This window comes from Peromyscus maniculatus, chromosome 9 (assembly GCF_049852395.1).
Source record: "Peromyscus maniculatus bairdii isolate BWxNUB_F1_BW_parent chromosome 9, HU_Pman_BW_mat_3.1, whole genome shotgun sequence".
Classification (NCBI taxonomy): Eukaryota; Metazoa; Chordata; class Mammalia; order Rodentia; family Cricetidae; genus Peromyscus; species Peromyscus maniculatus.
The window spans coordinates 47,582,197-47,598,308 of NC_134860.1; the positions used below are offsets into that span (position 1 = coordinate 47,582,197).

General features: G+C 39.3%; 1 protein-coding gene across 6 annotated transcripts in view; it reads right to left on the reverse strand.

Moving 5' to 3' along the window:
* Positions 1–16,112, reverse strand: part of Armh4 (armadillo like helical domain containing 4) — a 105,984-nt gene that overhangs the window by 74,380 nt on the left and 15,492 nt on the right. For 5 of the 6 annotated variants that reach the window (XM_076544905.1, XM_042284771.2, XM_076544904.1 and 2 more), the window contains one exon: positions 15,095–15,286. The exons of the other annotated variant lie outside the window; for it this stretch is intronic. In XM_076544905.1, the coding sequence (XP_076401020.1) occupies positions 15,095–15,286 (192 nt within the window). The remainder of the gene's footprint in view (positions 1–15,094; positions 15,287–16,112) is intronic. 6 annotated transcript variants of the gene reach the window in all.

A 16,112-nucleotide genomic window follows, 5' to 3' on the forward strand; every position in this document is an offset into this window, starting at 1 on the left:
GGTTAGCAGACTTACAGCTCTTCAAAATGACTCAGGCTACAAGACAGAAAATGACCTTAACTGAGCACAGAGAGAAGGAAACCCTCTTGTAACTTAGGGAATGAGCGATGGTGCCTGAAAGTAGATATGATGCAGATCTGCTGAGAACTGGTGATGTAATTTGGAGGTAGTTGCTGCTGCTGCTGCTGCTGCTGCTGCTGATATGAGATAGAAGAAGGAGGGAGATCCCACATCACCAATGGGAATGCAAAGATTATATTCGAATTTAAGAATGTGATTTGAGACACATGGTGTGATAGACATGCCAATGACATCCACATGCAAAGGCTGCAAGTCCAGGAAAAGTCAAAATATGGAAATTTTTGATGGACAACAACAGGGACTAGGTCCTTGCTCCTCTTAGTTTGTTATGACTGAAATGAACTATAATAGTTGGAAGTGGAAACTGTCGGGTCGGGATGTACCTCAGTCCACAGAGTGTTGTTGCCTAGCACTGGTGAAGTCCTGGTTTGATCTCCAGTACCACATAAAACTAGTGTGGTAGCATATGCTTGTAATGCCAGGACTTGGGAGATGAAGGCAGGAGTTTCAGAAGTTAAGGGTCATCCTTAGCTACATAGGGAGTTGGAAGTTGCTATGGGCTACACGAAACCCTGTTTCTTAAGGAAGGAAGAAAGGGAGGGAGGGGGCAAGAGAGAAGAAGGGAAGGATGAAGGAAGGAAAAGAACACTAAAACATTAAGCAGCAGTGTCAGATGAACAATGCCTCGTGACAGTAAGTGATATGTTCCAATTTGAAGAGAAAGAAATGTGTTGTTACACATGGCCAGGAGAGGGGGTGTGTGTGTCTAGACAGTAAGCTCTCTAAGCAAATTTCATCTGTCTGGCCTCTCTCTGATAGAACATCTTAGCAGCAGCTTCATAGCCCACACCAGTCCTTTGTTCTGTTTAAGTCTCTGAGCAACTCAAAAGCCTTGCCAGCAATATTCCAGGAATTCACATTGTTAGCTGAACAGGGAAGAAATTTACAGGCGGTTTTACTTGCAGGCTGCTCCCTTAATAACCACATTGGGTGCTCAAATAATATCAGAGCAGAGCTTTAAATGAGTTTTTTTTTTTCAAACCCAAAACAGTTACCTAATTTAGAGCTTGTTTTTTTTTGTTTGTTTGTTTTGTTTTGTTTTTTGTTTTTTGAGACAGGGTTTCTCTGTGTAGCTTTGTGCCTTTCCTGGAACTTGCTTTGGAGACCAGGCTGGCCTTGAACTCTCTAATTACAAACATATCTTCAGTCTATGGTCACCAAAACCAAGCTTTAATTTTGCTCAGGGCTAGACAGAAACAAATTGCACTGACCTTCTCCATAGGCCGACCTCAGCAAAGACTGACCCAGGATCTCTCATGTAGACACTATTACTTATTTATATTTTCATGTCTGAAAGACCATCACACAGCGAGCACCTCCAGGCTGTCACTCACACATCACAGGAGTGAAGAACCCTTGCAGATGTGTTATCCCTGTCCAAAAGACCATCACACAGCGAGCATCTCCAGGGTGTCACTCACACACCACAGGAGTGAAGAACCCTTGCAGATGTGTTATCCCAGCATGAGGAAAGGTACCAGATCAGGAACACGTGTCCCCAGCCTGTCCTGCCTGCCTGACTCTGCACACCTCCTCACCTGTTCCTCCTGCCTTCTTAGAGAAGCCATTTTTCCTATGAATCCTCACTTTTGCCTATTTGCTCATTAGTTTTTGAGACAAAGGTCTCTATTCAGTGACTTCCCTTCCCCTTTCTAAGCTAAAAACAGAACCTAAGGTAATAATGATGCACGTGAGAAAGCAGATGGCTACCGTGAAGAAGGGAACTTTCCTGACCCCAGTTGTATTAGTTTCTGCCATGTCCCTGTGAAGAACGGGGACATCTCTCAAATGAAGAAATGCTCACAGGTATCTGGGACCCCTATGCCAATAGATTGTTTTTAACCCCAAATTAAGGGACCAGCAAAGACGGCTCAGTGGGTAAAAGCACTTGTCACACAACCTGATGATCTGAGTTCAGTCCCTGAACCCATGATGGAAGAAGAGAACCGGCTCCCATAGGTTGTCTTTGACCGAATACACACATACACACACACACACACACACACACACACACACACACACACACACACACCATGGCATGCACAAACTCACACTCACATGTGTCATATGCATGCACATGCACACACAGATAATCTTAATAAATTGAATAAAATTGTTTTCATTAAAAGCAATGTCTCTAAAAAGAAATTCCACACACGAGAATAACTAAAGCCCCGCGAAAGGTACTGCTTTTATATCCAGATTGTTCTTAAGTTGAGCATGAAATTTGAGTGTGAAACTTAAAAGCCAGACAAGGAAAACTTAAATTTGTTCTGAGGATATGAAGCCATTCTCCAGCAGATGGCTCTCTAAGAGTAGAGGACGCTGAGGAACCTCAGACATTTCCGACTGTCACAAAATCTGTCACCCCAGGGCACTAGCTCATTGAGAATTTGATATATCGCCTAAAATTTCTAAGATCTTAAATATTCCCACCTTTATATTTTTATCATACATAAGATATATCAAATATTTGTGCATATGTATGTTATGAAGCTTAATATAAAATTGCAATATGAATAGCATACATATATACACACCCATATGTGTGTTACCAAGCTTCCTGATATAATAACCCCAGAGAGCTCAGCATTGCACTAAGAATTAGAATGTGGTTAATATTCTTGCACAAGGGCTGAAGTGATGGTGATGAGGTTAAGATACCATAGCACAGTTGCAGAGGCCCAAGTTCAGTCCCTGGCACCCATGTCAGATGGCCCACCAACACCTTTAACTTCAGATCCAGAAGGATCCAGCCTCTAGAGTCAAGTCACATGCACCTGTTTATACAACACACACACACACACACACACACACACACACACACACACACACACACACAAACTAAGTATTTATAATTATAAACACACACATAAACAAACAAAGTGAATATTTTTAAAGGGCTTTAGAACACTTTCCTTCTTAGGATACCTTCCTGATTTATATTGCTCTCCACTATTTTGGCTCTGTCCTCTCCTCCTACATCATAAAGTATAAATGGTTATATTTTCTATATGTGTTCACTGATTTATTTGCTTCCTAGTTCTTCCAGAATCTCAGTCTTCCTGCCAGAATTGTATTTCTTCCTTTGTTAGTAGTTCATTTTTTAAAGTCCATTTTTTCTTAAAAGCATAGGAACATAATTCTCAGCTACCCACTTCTCTCAGCACTTTGACGACAGCATTCTGTCTCCTGGTTTACATTTCCAGTATTCTGCCGTGACATCCATTCTCTGTCTGTTTTTTCTTTGGAAGTAATCTGTCTTTTTTTTTCTGAATTTGTTCCTTCTGATCCGGAATTTAAGAGTCTCTCTTTCTCCTCCTCACACTCTCCATGCCATCTGCTCGGTCATTTTTAGTCTCGTGTTACTCAATTGTGTTTGTGACTTCATTCCTCATGTTTCTGCTATGTGTCAGACAGTGTAGTCCCCACAGTGCCTCAGTTGTCTTTTCTGATACCCTCAGTTAATGATGAATCATCTCCTTGTTATCTCGTTGGAACTCGTTACAAGTCACAGGTTTGTTTAATTCTAATGTATAAGAAGCTTAAGGGTTTCTATTGGGAATTCTTTTTTTTTTTCCCAGAAAGAATCCACATTTTCCCCTCAAAACCAAGCTAGAGTATATTTCTTATAGACTTTTCTGTCTACTTATAAACTCATTTACCCAAGACTTAGTCATCTTGTTATGTTAAAGCCTATCAGGTTTTCTGTCAAAAACTGAAATCCAAATACCATACCTTTAAGAAATATTTATAGTATATACCTTTGAGGTAGACCCAACAAATTGAGTAAGAGATTCTTTTGTTATTAAAATTCCACTTTCAAATTATCAAGTTTCAAATAAGTTTAAGGACATCTGCTGTCTGAGGTACTATTTAAAATTAGGTAAATACTCATGGGGTGGTGAGATGACTCAGGGAGCAAAGGCACCTGCTGACAAGCAAGCCTGAAGACCTGAGTTTGAATCCTGGGTCCCACATGATGGAAGGAGAGAATGAATTCTCAAAGTTATCTGGTCTTCACATGCACATCACACACACACACACACACACACACACACACACACACACACACACCTAAAAGCTAATTAAAAATTACTAAACTCAAGCGATATTACCTATTGGACATTGCCTTCTTCAAAAACTTATGTTCACTTCAATCTGCTGTTCTGAATGCCAAATAAACATGGTCATTGAAGCTTTCCATATTTGTCTGCACAATTTCATTGAAAATATTAAATTTCAAACTTCCTACCGAATGTGCAACAGCAAATATAATTTAAAATTTCCTGAAAAGTCACCTTAACACTATTTAAAAGTGATGTTATTGAGAAAAGAAGAGGTCTGAGACAAGACAATTAGTCTACTTAAAACAGTAGATGAAAATGTTTTAATATTTATTTTACTTCATTTAATTTTCCTTTCTTTAAATCTAAGGGTTTTGCTCTTGATCATATCCTTGTGCCTCTCTGGCTAACAGACTGAAGAGACCACTCAATCCAATGCCACCGGCTGTTGGTAATGAACACCTAGCCTCCTTTCAGCCTTGACCACATACAATCTCTGTTCCCACGCTATCTGCTGTAATTCCTGCCACATTCAAGTATCTTAATGTGGGGATCCCTTACAGCAATAGTGGTGGCTTCTAGACTGTAACTTCTGCTTGCTAAACAATCTGCTCTTGATTCAGATAACAGCCTCTTGGAAACAGGAATAGAAGACTATTCTCTTCCTCCAGCTGCGCAGTGGAGAAGCACAGAGGCTGCATTAGCCTTGTATCCATACATCTCGAGCCATCCAACATAAAATCTTTGATTTCAGCAACTTAGTTACCATAAAAGAATATTTTCTTTAATAAAATGAATAAAACTTGGGTATAAAACTCCACATCCATGCAAAAGATAAATTACAGATTGGACAGGCTGATTATTGACTGCAAAATTTCCAATTTAAGTAGATTTTCCCTTCAAAGTGTAAAAGAGGTCAACCTTTCCAAAATGAGGGGCACGTACTACTTTGTGAAGATTCGTTTTATTTATTATACCTGTGAGCCTTCACTTCTTGAAAACAGAATTTGTCATACCCCTCACTGGACCCAACACTAAGGACCAAGCATTGCCTCTCCCTTGAAACACTCCTTTAGGAAACTGAATGTAGTTTTTATAAAGTTGTACTATGTGTAATGTGTCAAAAGAGTATGACATCATCTTTTAGAGGAAAGGTCATTTGTACCCTGTTGTCATGCTGGGGAAGGTGTCATGGGGGAGATGACACTTTATAAATCAACTCCAGCCAGTGCTAGAGACTGATAGATACCCTGTGCCTTCCTTTTCTCAATTTCCCAATATGATTTAAAGAATAACTTAAGAATACTGAGCTCCTCTTGCTTAATAGAGTGCAAATGTCCATGCACATTCCTTCGAGGATTTGAAATAATGTGTGACCCCTCAGTGGCGTCCATGAAACCTACACAAATTCTAGAAGAATGTAATTGGGAACTATCACCTCATTCACACTGTTTTAAATGCTCAATTTTTGGGGAAAAACAAAACAAAACAAAACACTAGAGTGGTCGCACAAACAGCAAGAGAAGGCAAGCACAAGGGTCATTAAAAAGACAAGCACTTAATTTTACACAACACCTGGCCCTAAGAGGCCATTGTGCATATGACTGGACAGGAAGAGCTGACCCTCCTCCTAAGTAGGATGTAAAGATGACAAATTGAGACATCATACACTGACTGTCACTGCATAGGAGAGCAGATTCATTTGGAGTGTGCAGAATATAAATATAAAACTGAGGCCAGGCCTGATGTCACCTGCAATCCCAGCACTCAGGAAGTTGAGGCAGAAGGATCATGAATGTGTGTGTCCAACCTGGGGTACATTGTAGGATTCTGCCTCCAAAAATTAGAAAATTACTTATAACAGATAAACATCTGAATTGATTCCTAACACACACAAATCAGAATGTTTCACCTAACAGTGAAAAGACTGAGCTTTTCTTAGATCTGGTACCACTAAGCTCAGATGTTCCTCCTGACAATATAAACCATCTGTCTGGATGTGCTCTTCCTGAAACACATTCCACTTCCTACTGTCTTCCTGTCTTGATCATTGCTATTGCCATGTCATCTACTTGGCACCCAGACAAAGACTACATAGGAAGATGTATTTAGTTATAATTATTAAGACCCAGTAGTACATGATAAATGACATATAATTTTAGAAGATGAGGTCATCAGTCATAAAACCAAGTCATATTATATATTTACTCTATGTGTAAAAGTACATTAAGAATATTACATGCAAGATCACATTTACTTTCACAACTCAGGTAGAAATAGCAATGTCTTTGTTTTACAGATGGGAAACTGGGTTTGAAGATGGTAAAAACTTTGGTAAAAATTCAGTGCGTTTTCATGGTGGAGCCAGGACTTACACTCCAGTGAGTCCTTTGAGACCAGAAGCAGGGTCGTTTGCCCAGTGCATGCTGTCACTCATTGTTGGAACTGGCTGGTCTGAGAGGCTTCACAGAGGAAGGGTGTGGACAGAACTAATTCTGTCTCTTTCTCCTCTCTTAATTTTAATTTCATTGCTCTGTTTTTGGAATGATGGAGTTCTGCTGGTTCTTTCCCTACAATACAACAACCTCATTATTCTGTAAGTGAGAATAGTGTTAAAATGTGTAGAAATGAATCAGGCTTTGTCTTGATTAGCTCTGATTGTCAATTTGACACAGCCTAGAGTCATCTGGGAGAAACTGCCTAGACCAGATTGGCCTGTGGGTGTGTCTGTGGGAAACTATCCTAATTATTCATTGATGTAGGAGGTCTCAGACCACTGTGGCGTAGCATCACTTCCTTGGCAGGTTGTCCTGGGCAATATACAAAAACTAATTTATCACAATCCTGCCAGAGAGTTATCAAGCAGCATTCCTTCCTGGTTTCTGCTGTTGTTCCTTAGCTGTGAGTTCCCTGGTTAGAGGTAATGCTGTATGGAATGGCAAGCAGGCTTGCTTTCAGGTTCCTGCCTTGAGTCCCTACCCTGACTTCCCTCAGCTATAGAAACACAACCTGTAGTTTAAAAACAGACAAACACAACAAAACACCTTTTCCCTTCCCAAATTGCTTTTGGTCAGAGTGTTTCATCATGGACACAGAGATGAAACTAGAACAGCTTCTGATGTGGATGGGATTATCTGTGAAGGATGAAATGTACACGGATGTTAATTAGAATTCATCATGAGGCTCATTGAACTGTTTCTTTCCCAGAGTTAAGGGTATGCCCTTCAACCTAGAAGAATGATAGGCAGTGTGCATGTGGGAGTTGGGGGGTCTTTACTTGGCCTCAATAAGCTTATCATGCTGAAGCCAATGAGACTTTTCATACCATTTTAGTAGGAGATATTTCCACAAGACACTATTGCTTGGAATTATCGGTGTAGAAAGAGCCAGCTTGGCTGCAGAAGAAGACACTAGTAAACATAGGCAGAACCTACCAAATCAGAACAAATTTAATGTTTCAAAGTATGATGATATTTAAAAATCTTATATGAGCATTTAAATAGATCTGTCGCATCTTTTTATGACATTTTCTTTGAGAGTCATGTATGCATTTGAACATTAAGAGGGAATATGTTCTAAGTGGGGTGGCTCATGCAAATAATCTCAGAACTTGGCAGGCTGACCCAGGAGGACTGCCATAAGTTCAATGCCGGCCTGGGTTATATAGTAATTTCTAGAAGAGTATGAGCTATAGAATGAGACCTTTCCTTAAAAAATAAAATAAGGTAGGTGGGTACCCGAGTAGCATCATGTTGATAATGCTAGCATGCCAGTGATATATAGACAGTATGCTTACATCCATTCACACCTTTCTCAGGTTTAATAATTTGTACTCAGCACAATGAAATCATCATGTTTATATCTGTAAAGGAATATATATATATATATATATATATATATATATATATATATATACCCATCCTCATACTGAAAACCATGCCTTGATAAAAGGCCAGTGGGTCTGTGGGTAATGGCACTTATTGCCAAGCCTGACAAATGGTGGAAAGAGAGAAATGACTCCTACAAGTTGTCTCCCCAGCCTCCATGTATGCATGGACACACAAAACAAACACACACAATAGTGCAAGTTTAAAATATTCTTAAAAAGAAAAATGTCTTCTCTGCGAATATCTAAAATACTTTTGATGTCTGTATGCAAATATCATAATGAAGCCCATCATTATTAGGATTAGTACATGCTAAGAACATTTTTAAATATCTTGAAATCTCTGCAAGCTATTACATACTTCCAGGCATCATGTTTGCTTCAACTGCAGAAAATCACAACAATTAGAAATTTCTGCTTCAGCTACTTCCCACAGAGACTCTGGACTATGGAGCATGAGCCAGATCAGTCATTCAGAACAGAATCCTCTGTTTGGTACCCGAATATCTCTCCCAAGAGAAACAGAGTACAGCTTCTAATAAAAGGTTTGTTGGCCTAAGACTGAGCACATGGCTGGCTCTTCTGAATTGCCTCTTCTGTCACATCTGTTATTAAAGCTATTTATTTTTAAAGACAGGGTCTCACTTTATATCTCTGGCTGGCCTAGAACCATAGAGATCCCCTTGCCTCCTTCTGCCTTTCAAGTGCTGAGAATAAAGGTATGTCCTACCACTCCCAGGTTAAAACTAATCTTAAAAAAATTATTCATCTCACCACTATCTGAATTAGAAAATTTTGCTTGGTTCAATGTCCATAAGGTAATTTATCATTAGTGTCATACGTGTGATATCTGTTCACTTCTCTGTAACATTTTTCCATATTTGAGGATTTGTCACACCTATTTTTATGTAAGTATCAACATCATAATAAAGAAAGATATTCATGCAAATCCAAATACACAGACATATGAGCATATATGCCTATCCCATATTTCTCTAGCTGGGAGCTAGCATTTTCCTCCTGACCTTGAGTCTCTGTTCATCTTGCATTCTCTTATTTACATATCTATTGTGTATATTCTACTATATCTGTGCTGTGTTAAGTCAAGCTCAATCTCTGATTCTTCTGGGTATTATCTGAGTTGCCAAATACTTTCCAAATGCATTCATAACCAAATGATTAAATAACATAGCTACACCACAGACTATAAACCAAACAAAAACCCTGTCTTTATCATGAGTCCTCAGAGAGGGTGGTTTTTGATGACTAAAGATGAGCCTATCAAGTAGTACTGGGTTGGGCAAGAAAAGTACTCACAATTGTACACACACACACACACACACACACACACACACACACACACACACACGAGTCAATGGAGGGTATCAACTCTGCAGTAACAATGATCCTGAATCATGTAGGTATGTTGACAAATTAATTATTCCCTATGTTTTTAAAGAAAACATACCGAAAGAGTAGAGTGAATGTCAGGTGTCTGTCTTCAGTGGCAGAATTTGTGGATATAACTTCATGATAGTGCATCACAATTTAATTTAAAATATTTTTGAAATACCACTGAACAAGGGAATATTACTAGCAAGCATGTGATAGCCCTTCTGAGTGCTAAGGGATCAGTTGTGCTACCCTGAAGAGCTGACAGATGCTCAGGAGAGGCCAGCCTGTCACAGATGCCAACAGAGAGGAGAGGAGGGGAAGGGAGGGGAGGGGAGGGGAGGGGAGGGGAGGGGAGGGGAGGGGAGGGGAGGGGAGGGGAGGAGAGAACTCAGAGCAAAGCAACAAAAAGACCTACCCTAAGAGGCAATTGATATCTGAAATGGCCAGCAATTTGTTTTTCAAAAGCTGCTACATGAGACCCTTACAAATGATGCCTAGAGGGCTGGAGAGTTAGCTCAGAGGTCAAGATCACTTGCTGCTTATACAGAGGAGCTGGGTCAATTCCCAACATCCACATGGCTGCTTACAACCATGTATAACTCAGTTTCAGGGGATCCAACTCTCTTTTGGCCTCTGTGGCCACCAGGCATCCATGTGATGCCCACACATGCATGCAGGCAAAACACCCAATGAAATTAAATAATATTTTAAGTCAAAAGAACCCTTGAATATCCTCAGTGGAGCTTTCAAGAAAAGTATCTGAGAAACTGTTCTATAATGTCTCCTAGGGCACCTCCAAATTGCTGTCTAATTAACCAACAAGAAAAGACAAAGCTTTTTGACTTTAGTCAAACTGCAAGAAGACCATCGCCTTGCCAAAAGTGTCATTTCAGTTGCCAAAATAAAGACATCCTTTCCAAACACAACTTTCTGTCCCAGCATTTGTGAGGCAGAAGCTGGTAGATCTCTGTGAGTTCCAAGCCAGCCTGGTCTACACAGATAGTTCCAAGCTAGCCAGGGATACAAAGTGAAATCCTCCCTCAAAAAACAAAACACAACAAAGAAACATTAATTTCTCCTGAAATTCTTATGCCATCTGTAGAGAGAAATTTATGCTTTCCCTTGTTTTTATACTGTAGATGAATCATTTTATAATTATTAAACTAAATAAAATATATAAAACATAACCCTCCAACAACAAGTCAAGTACCATTCCATTATCCTTGCATTTATTATAGAATTATTGTTCATTTATTGTATTAAAAAACTATGTGCAATGGGTCATTTGAAACAATGAAGAAATGGGAATTGTCTGGGATAGTGCATTGAATCAACACTGTGCTCATATATTCATCAAACAGGACCAATCCTAACACTGAACTCAAGTTGTCCAGATAGGGCATCCTGGCATTCCTTCATCTCCTGCAGCATCCCAGGAGAGCCTGATCTCTGTCTCCCTGTCTCTGCTGCACCAGTTCCCAATTCCAGACATTTAACAAAGGGGATAAGAGAACAGAAGGAGGGTAATCACAAGACCTGAGATATCTCAGCCTTTAATTTTATAGCTCTCACATAAACTTATTATCTGGCAGAAACAGAGCCACTGCAAATTCTTCTAAATTTTGAATTTCTCTTCTGTAACACAAATCTTAAAAGGTCTTAATAATAATAATAATAATAAATAATAATAATAAATCTCAGAGCCAGATATTGGGGCAAAAGCTGAAAGGTCAGAGAAACAGAATAAGCCAGCCACGTTCTTACCTCTATGAAATCCTCAGCCTCAAGAGAGAGAGTTTCTGTTTACTTATGCCTTATATACCTTTCTGTGCCCTGCCATCTTCCTTCCTTCCTAGTGCTGGGAATAAAGGTGTGTGCCACCATGCCTGGCTCTGTTCCCAGTGGCCTTGAACTCAGAGAGATCCCAATAGATTTCTTACTCCCAAATGCTAGGATTAAAGGCATGTGCTACCACTGCCTGACCTCTATGTTTAATATAGTGGCTGGCTTTTCCTCTGATCCCCAGGCAAGCTTTATTGTGGTGCACAACATAATTACACTCTTCTTTTCCTTTTTGCAATGCTTGGGATTGAACTCAGGGACTCACACATGCCAGGCAAGCACCAGACCACTGAGCTAAATCTTCTGTCTGTAAATGTTGAATTTTTCAAGCAATGTCCTACTTCCTATAGAATCATTGTTGTAATTTTGCAACATAGATTAATTTCCATCTTCTTGGAAGTAAACAAAACATGAAACAAGTTTAAATTATGTAAAGTGAATACATACCAGTTACTGAGTTTTAACATACAGACAGTGGAAGTTTTAAAATATTAAACCTTATTCTGTTTAATATCAGCACTAAATACTCAGCTTAACAACCCGCCAAAATTTCAAGTATGCTTTCAAAAATAATCACAAATTTAAATTAGTATTTCAGTGCACATAGAGACATTAATATCTAAAAATGAGTTTAATTGCAAATAGGTACATATATAAATTTCCCATCATCATATCTTTAAGAATTACATTTGACAAACTTGAATTTAAAAAATGCTGAAATACTAGTAGCGTTATAACTGTACTAAATAGAGTGCTTTTAAAAAATTGTACTGAAATACCTTTTTTTTAAAAAAAAAAGGTGCATAAAAGAAAAATGTTTCTGATAAAGTGAAAAATAAACTATTATCTTTTCAAAAATCAAACTGCATTTTGTGGACATAGCAGAAGACTTACTAAATATGCAGAAGGTGGCATATAGTCACAAAAGGAGGCTTCCCTCGGGGACCAAGAAAGCAAAACTCGCCAACATCTCTCCTATCACTTGGGCAGATGATCAGAGATGCCCATCTGCTCTCAGATCCATCTGGCAGACTGTCTGGGACAAGACCCCTGTCATGAGTTTGGAATTGTGTCCCCAGGAGAGTCGTCCTAGTTTTAAGAAGTGGCACTTACGAACATGGCTTTATTGACAAGCAGAGTCTGGGTGGATAAAGTCAAATTGAGATGAAACTATTAGGGTGGATTCTAATCCAATGATTTACGACCCAGTCAAAGAAGGAAGCTGGAGCAGGAGCATGAAGGAAGACAGTCTTGTGAAGACAGTGGAGCTAGGCTGCCGTGAACCAGAGGGCTTCTGGGACTACCAGAATCCGACTGGGGTGAGGCAGGTCTTGGCCTAGAGGCATTGCAGGGACTATGACCCTGTTATACCTCAGCTTAGAGTTGTGGGCTCCAGAACAGCACATGAAGAGGTTGCTATTATTTTAAGACATTGTGAGCTTGTGGGACTTTTTATGGAGGTTCCGGGAAACTAGCACATCTTAGTCATCATATGTGAGAAGTACAAAAGATAATTCAAGAAAAAAAAAAGTTATCTTTAGCCTCTTTGGGGCTATAAGTTATCTCACACATGATAAATAGATCAGTGGGTTCTGAATTTGCACAATTCCTAGGCTCTGTCTCCTTGGGTGTCTGATATCTAATATGGGCATGTTTTTTTTTTTTTCACATATCCCATTGAGGTAAAGTAACTCAATTATCTGGAGGAATGAATTTGTCTCTTTATAGGAAGACATTCAAATAACACAAAAGATTAAGTGGTTAAGCAAATAAATACACTTTTTTTTTTCTGTGTTTGACAGAGTTTGATGTGTCCTAGACTGGCCTCAAACTCATCTATAGTTAAGTCTAGGCCAGTGTGGATTACATAGTAATACCCAGTCTCAGAAGCAAAACAACCTCAAAAAGCCATTAAAGAATATACGACATAACCAAAACATTATTTTGTTAAGAGTAAATTCACTTCTGGCTTTAATTCTGTGGTGAAATTAAAATGCTTTCCTAATCAAAACTGCAAACTACATTTATATACCTAGTAAAGGCAGAAAACACATGCTGAAAATGGAGATTCCTATTATATCCAGGAGTCTGGTTGGTTCATCTGTTTAAATACATATAGCCCTTTCACCTTTCCGAGAGTTAAACATGAGCATAAAATTGTTATGTTTTTAATACATTGTAACTTAACATAAAGCATGCACCTTGGTCTTTAGGAGAAATTGTATGCTAATCTAATTCTAGGCCTTACAATGTAGGAGAAAAAGTATTTTTTTTTTAACCAAAACTATCTTTCAGAAACCTTGGCAAGAATCATAATTCAGGTCAAAACCTGACAAAACATATTCTCAAAAAAGAAGCTGAAACTGAATTGTGTAGAAGAAAAGATTTCAAACTCCAGGATATCTTTAGGTACATCAGAAAAATTCTAACATATTTCAACACAACTGCCACCATCTACTAAATTTAGAAAATTACTACGGTTTTTACAAGGATAGACTATTCATAAATATATTTTTTCTTTGATGTAATGAGCCTTGCCAAGAGAGCTGCCAGCTATATCTCAGGTTAATTTAAGGAAATCCGATTTTTTTAGATGGTATTCAGAACTAAAAACACGAGGCACTGAGCCCAAAGCAGTGTGGTATCTGTCTTCATGTGATCTGAGAGGGATGTTAGCCTCTGGGACCACGCTGGTCTGCTTCTTTTTTTCCCCAGAATTCCTCTGTGAAATTCTCCGAGCCACTCTTAAAATGTTCTATTTCTCAGTGAGCAGATTACAAGTACCACCCTGGAAGACTATAAGACTTGGCCTGGAGGGATGGCCAGGTGGTTAAGGGTATGTTTCCCTTCTGCGGAGGATCTAAGTCTGATTCCCAGCACACATGGCAACTTGCTATAGCTCTAATTCCGGGGAATCTGATGTTTCTGGCCGCTAAGGGCACCAACACACACATGGGATGCACTCATACAGACACACACATAAATTCATGATTTAAAAAAATGATAAAATGAATGTTTTGTGGGAGGGAGCATCTCTTACACACCCAGCTGAACCTCTTCTTTACACCTGAGAGAACAGAAAATAAAATCCCCAGTACTTCTATCCTTTCTCACCTAGGACATGGCTGGCTGCCTAATAAGGACTTCTCATGCTCTGGATTAGTATCCCTGTAACTAGCCCTCCAAACATCTGCACCTACAACCTGATACTCCTCACCTTTCAGGGTGCTCACTCAGGCAGTCACATGACGGTGGACCCTGTCTCCGTTCTTACTCTTTGTTGATGTACAGCTATGCCTCAATTACATTTTTCATGGCAAAAACCAGTGTCTTAGACAGTACAATTTTGGCACCGATTTCTCAGCGTTAATTAATAAAGAAACTGTTTGTCTCTAGACAGTAATCAAAGATGTTACTAAGAGAATATCCCAGTACTGATTGAGTGATATTATGAAAACACAGTAAACATTTAAACATTCATCAAAACAATCAGATGGAAAATACACCGCTCCTCCATGTAAACCTGCTCTTCTCATCCAGTCTGCATGATGGAACCAACTAAGACACTCATTTTAAATGTTAGTGCCATATCCCACCTATGTAAATTTAATTAGAATCACAAGGAGAGATCCCAGGCAGAGGGTTTTATTAAAAAAAAAAAACAAAAAACTCTTTGGTGGCAGGACAGTTTATCCAGTGACTTAAACTTACATCTACTTATTTGTTTACCAAATATGTGGTCAAAGGTCAAAGACAAGGGTACCTTCAGATTCAAGTTGTTCCAGGCCATAGGAGGGAGCTGTACTGGGGTGGTTGATGGACGAAATAGTTCTTTCCTCAGACTGGAGTGCTGGAGAAACTGTGGGAGCGTCCACAGTCAGTGCAGGGGGTGTCATCGGGGAGCCCAAAACTGGCATGAATTCCTCATTTGGCCCCGTGATTGTGTCCATTAGGTCTACCAAACACAAGAGACAGGACCTGACCCACCAGACAATCGTGATAGAAAATGCTAACACGAGCTTTAAAGGCAAGGAAGCAGTGTCTTATACACAGCAAACTCAGTACTCAGTTCAGCTCCTCTTCTCCCATCAACCCAGCTACACACAGAAAACACCTGGGGTGATACATGGCCTCAAATCGTAATTTTGCTTTTAAAATTTAATCTCCCACTTATTCTATCGACAGTATAACGGATGGCACAGTATTTTGTATAGGGTACCAAAGGCAGAAAATTTAAAAAAAAAAATGCATGAAATTAAATTCCAGGGATTACTTTGGAAAGAACAAGTATGCTTCACCAAATCACATGGAAGAGTCTGAACCTAGATCTGTGACTAAAGTAGACGCTCTTTCAAAGCATCCAAGCTTCCCACATCTAAAGAAACTATAACAATCATAGCTTGAATTGTCAAACTCTCTTCAATTGTCAGATTCTGAATCAGAATCTCTTTGCCTGAGAGCCACAGGGGAAATATATACATACATATATATGCATATATATTTAATACTTAAATATATATATTTAAATTCCCATGACGGAGAGCCACAGAGCCCCTTATATTTCATATGGGAATACAAATTGGTGCAACAACCACTATGAAAAGGAGACATTGGCCTCTAATGTCAATACTCATACATCCTGTGGCCAGCAACTCCCTATGAGAAAGTCCTTCACAGGTCTGAAGCAGAGCATACAGAAGAGTGATCATTATAGCTGTAGTCACAACAGTTATATCTGGAAATGGCCCAAATACAGACAGCAGGAGCACGGATGAACACTG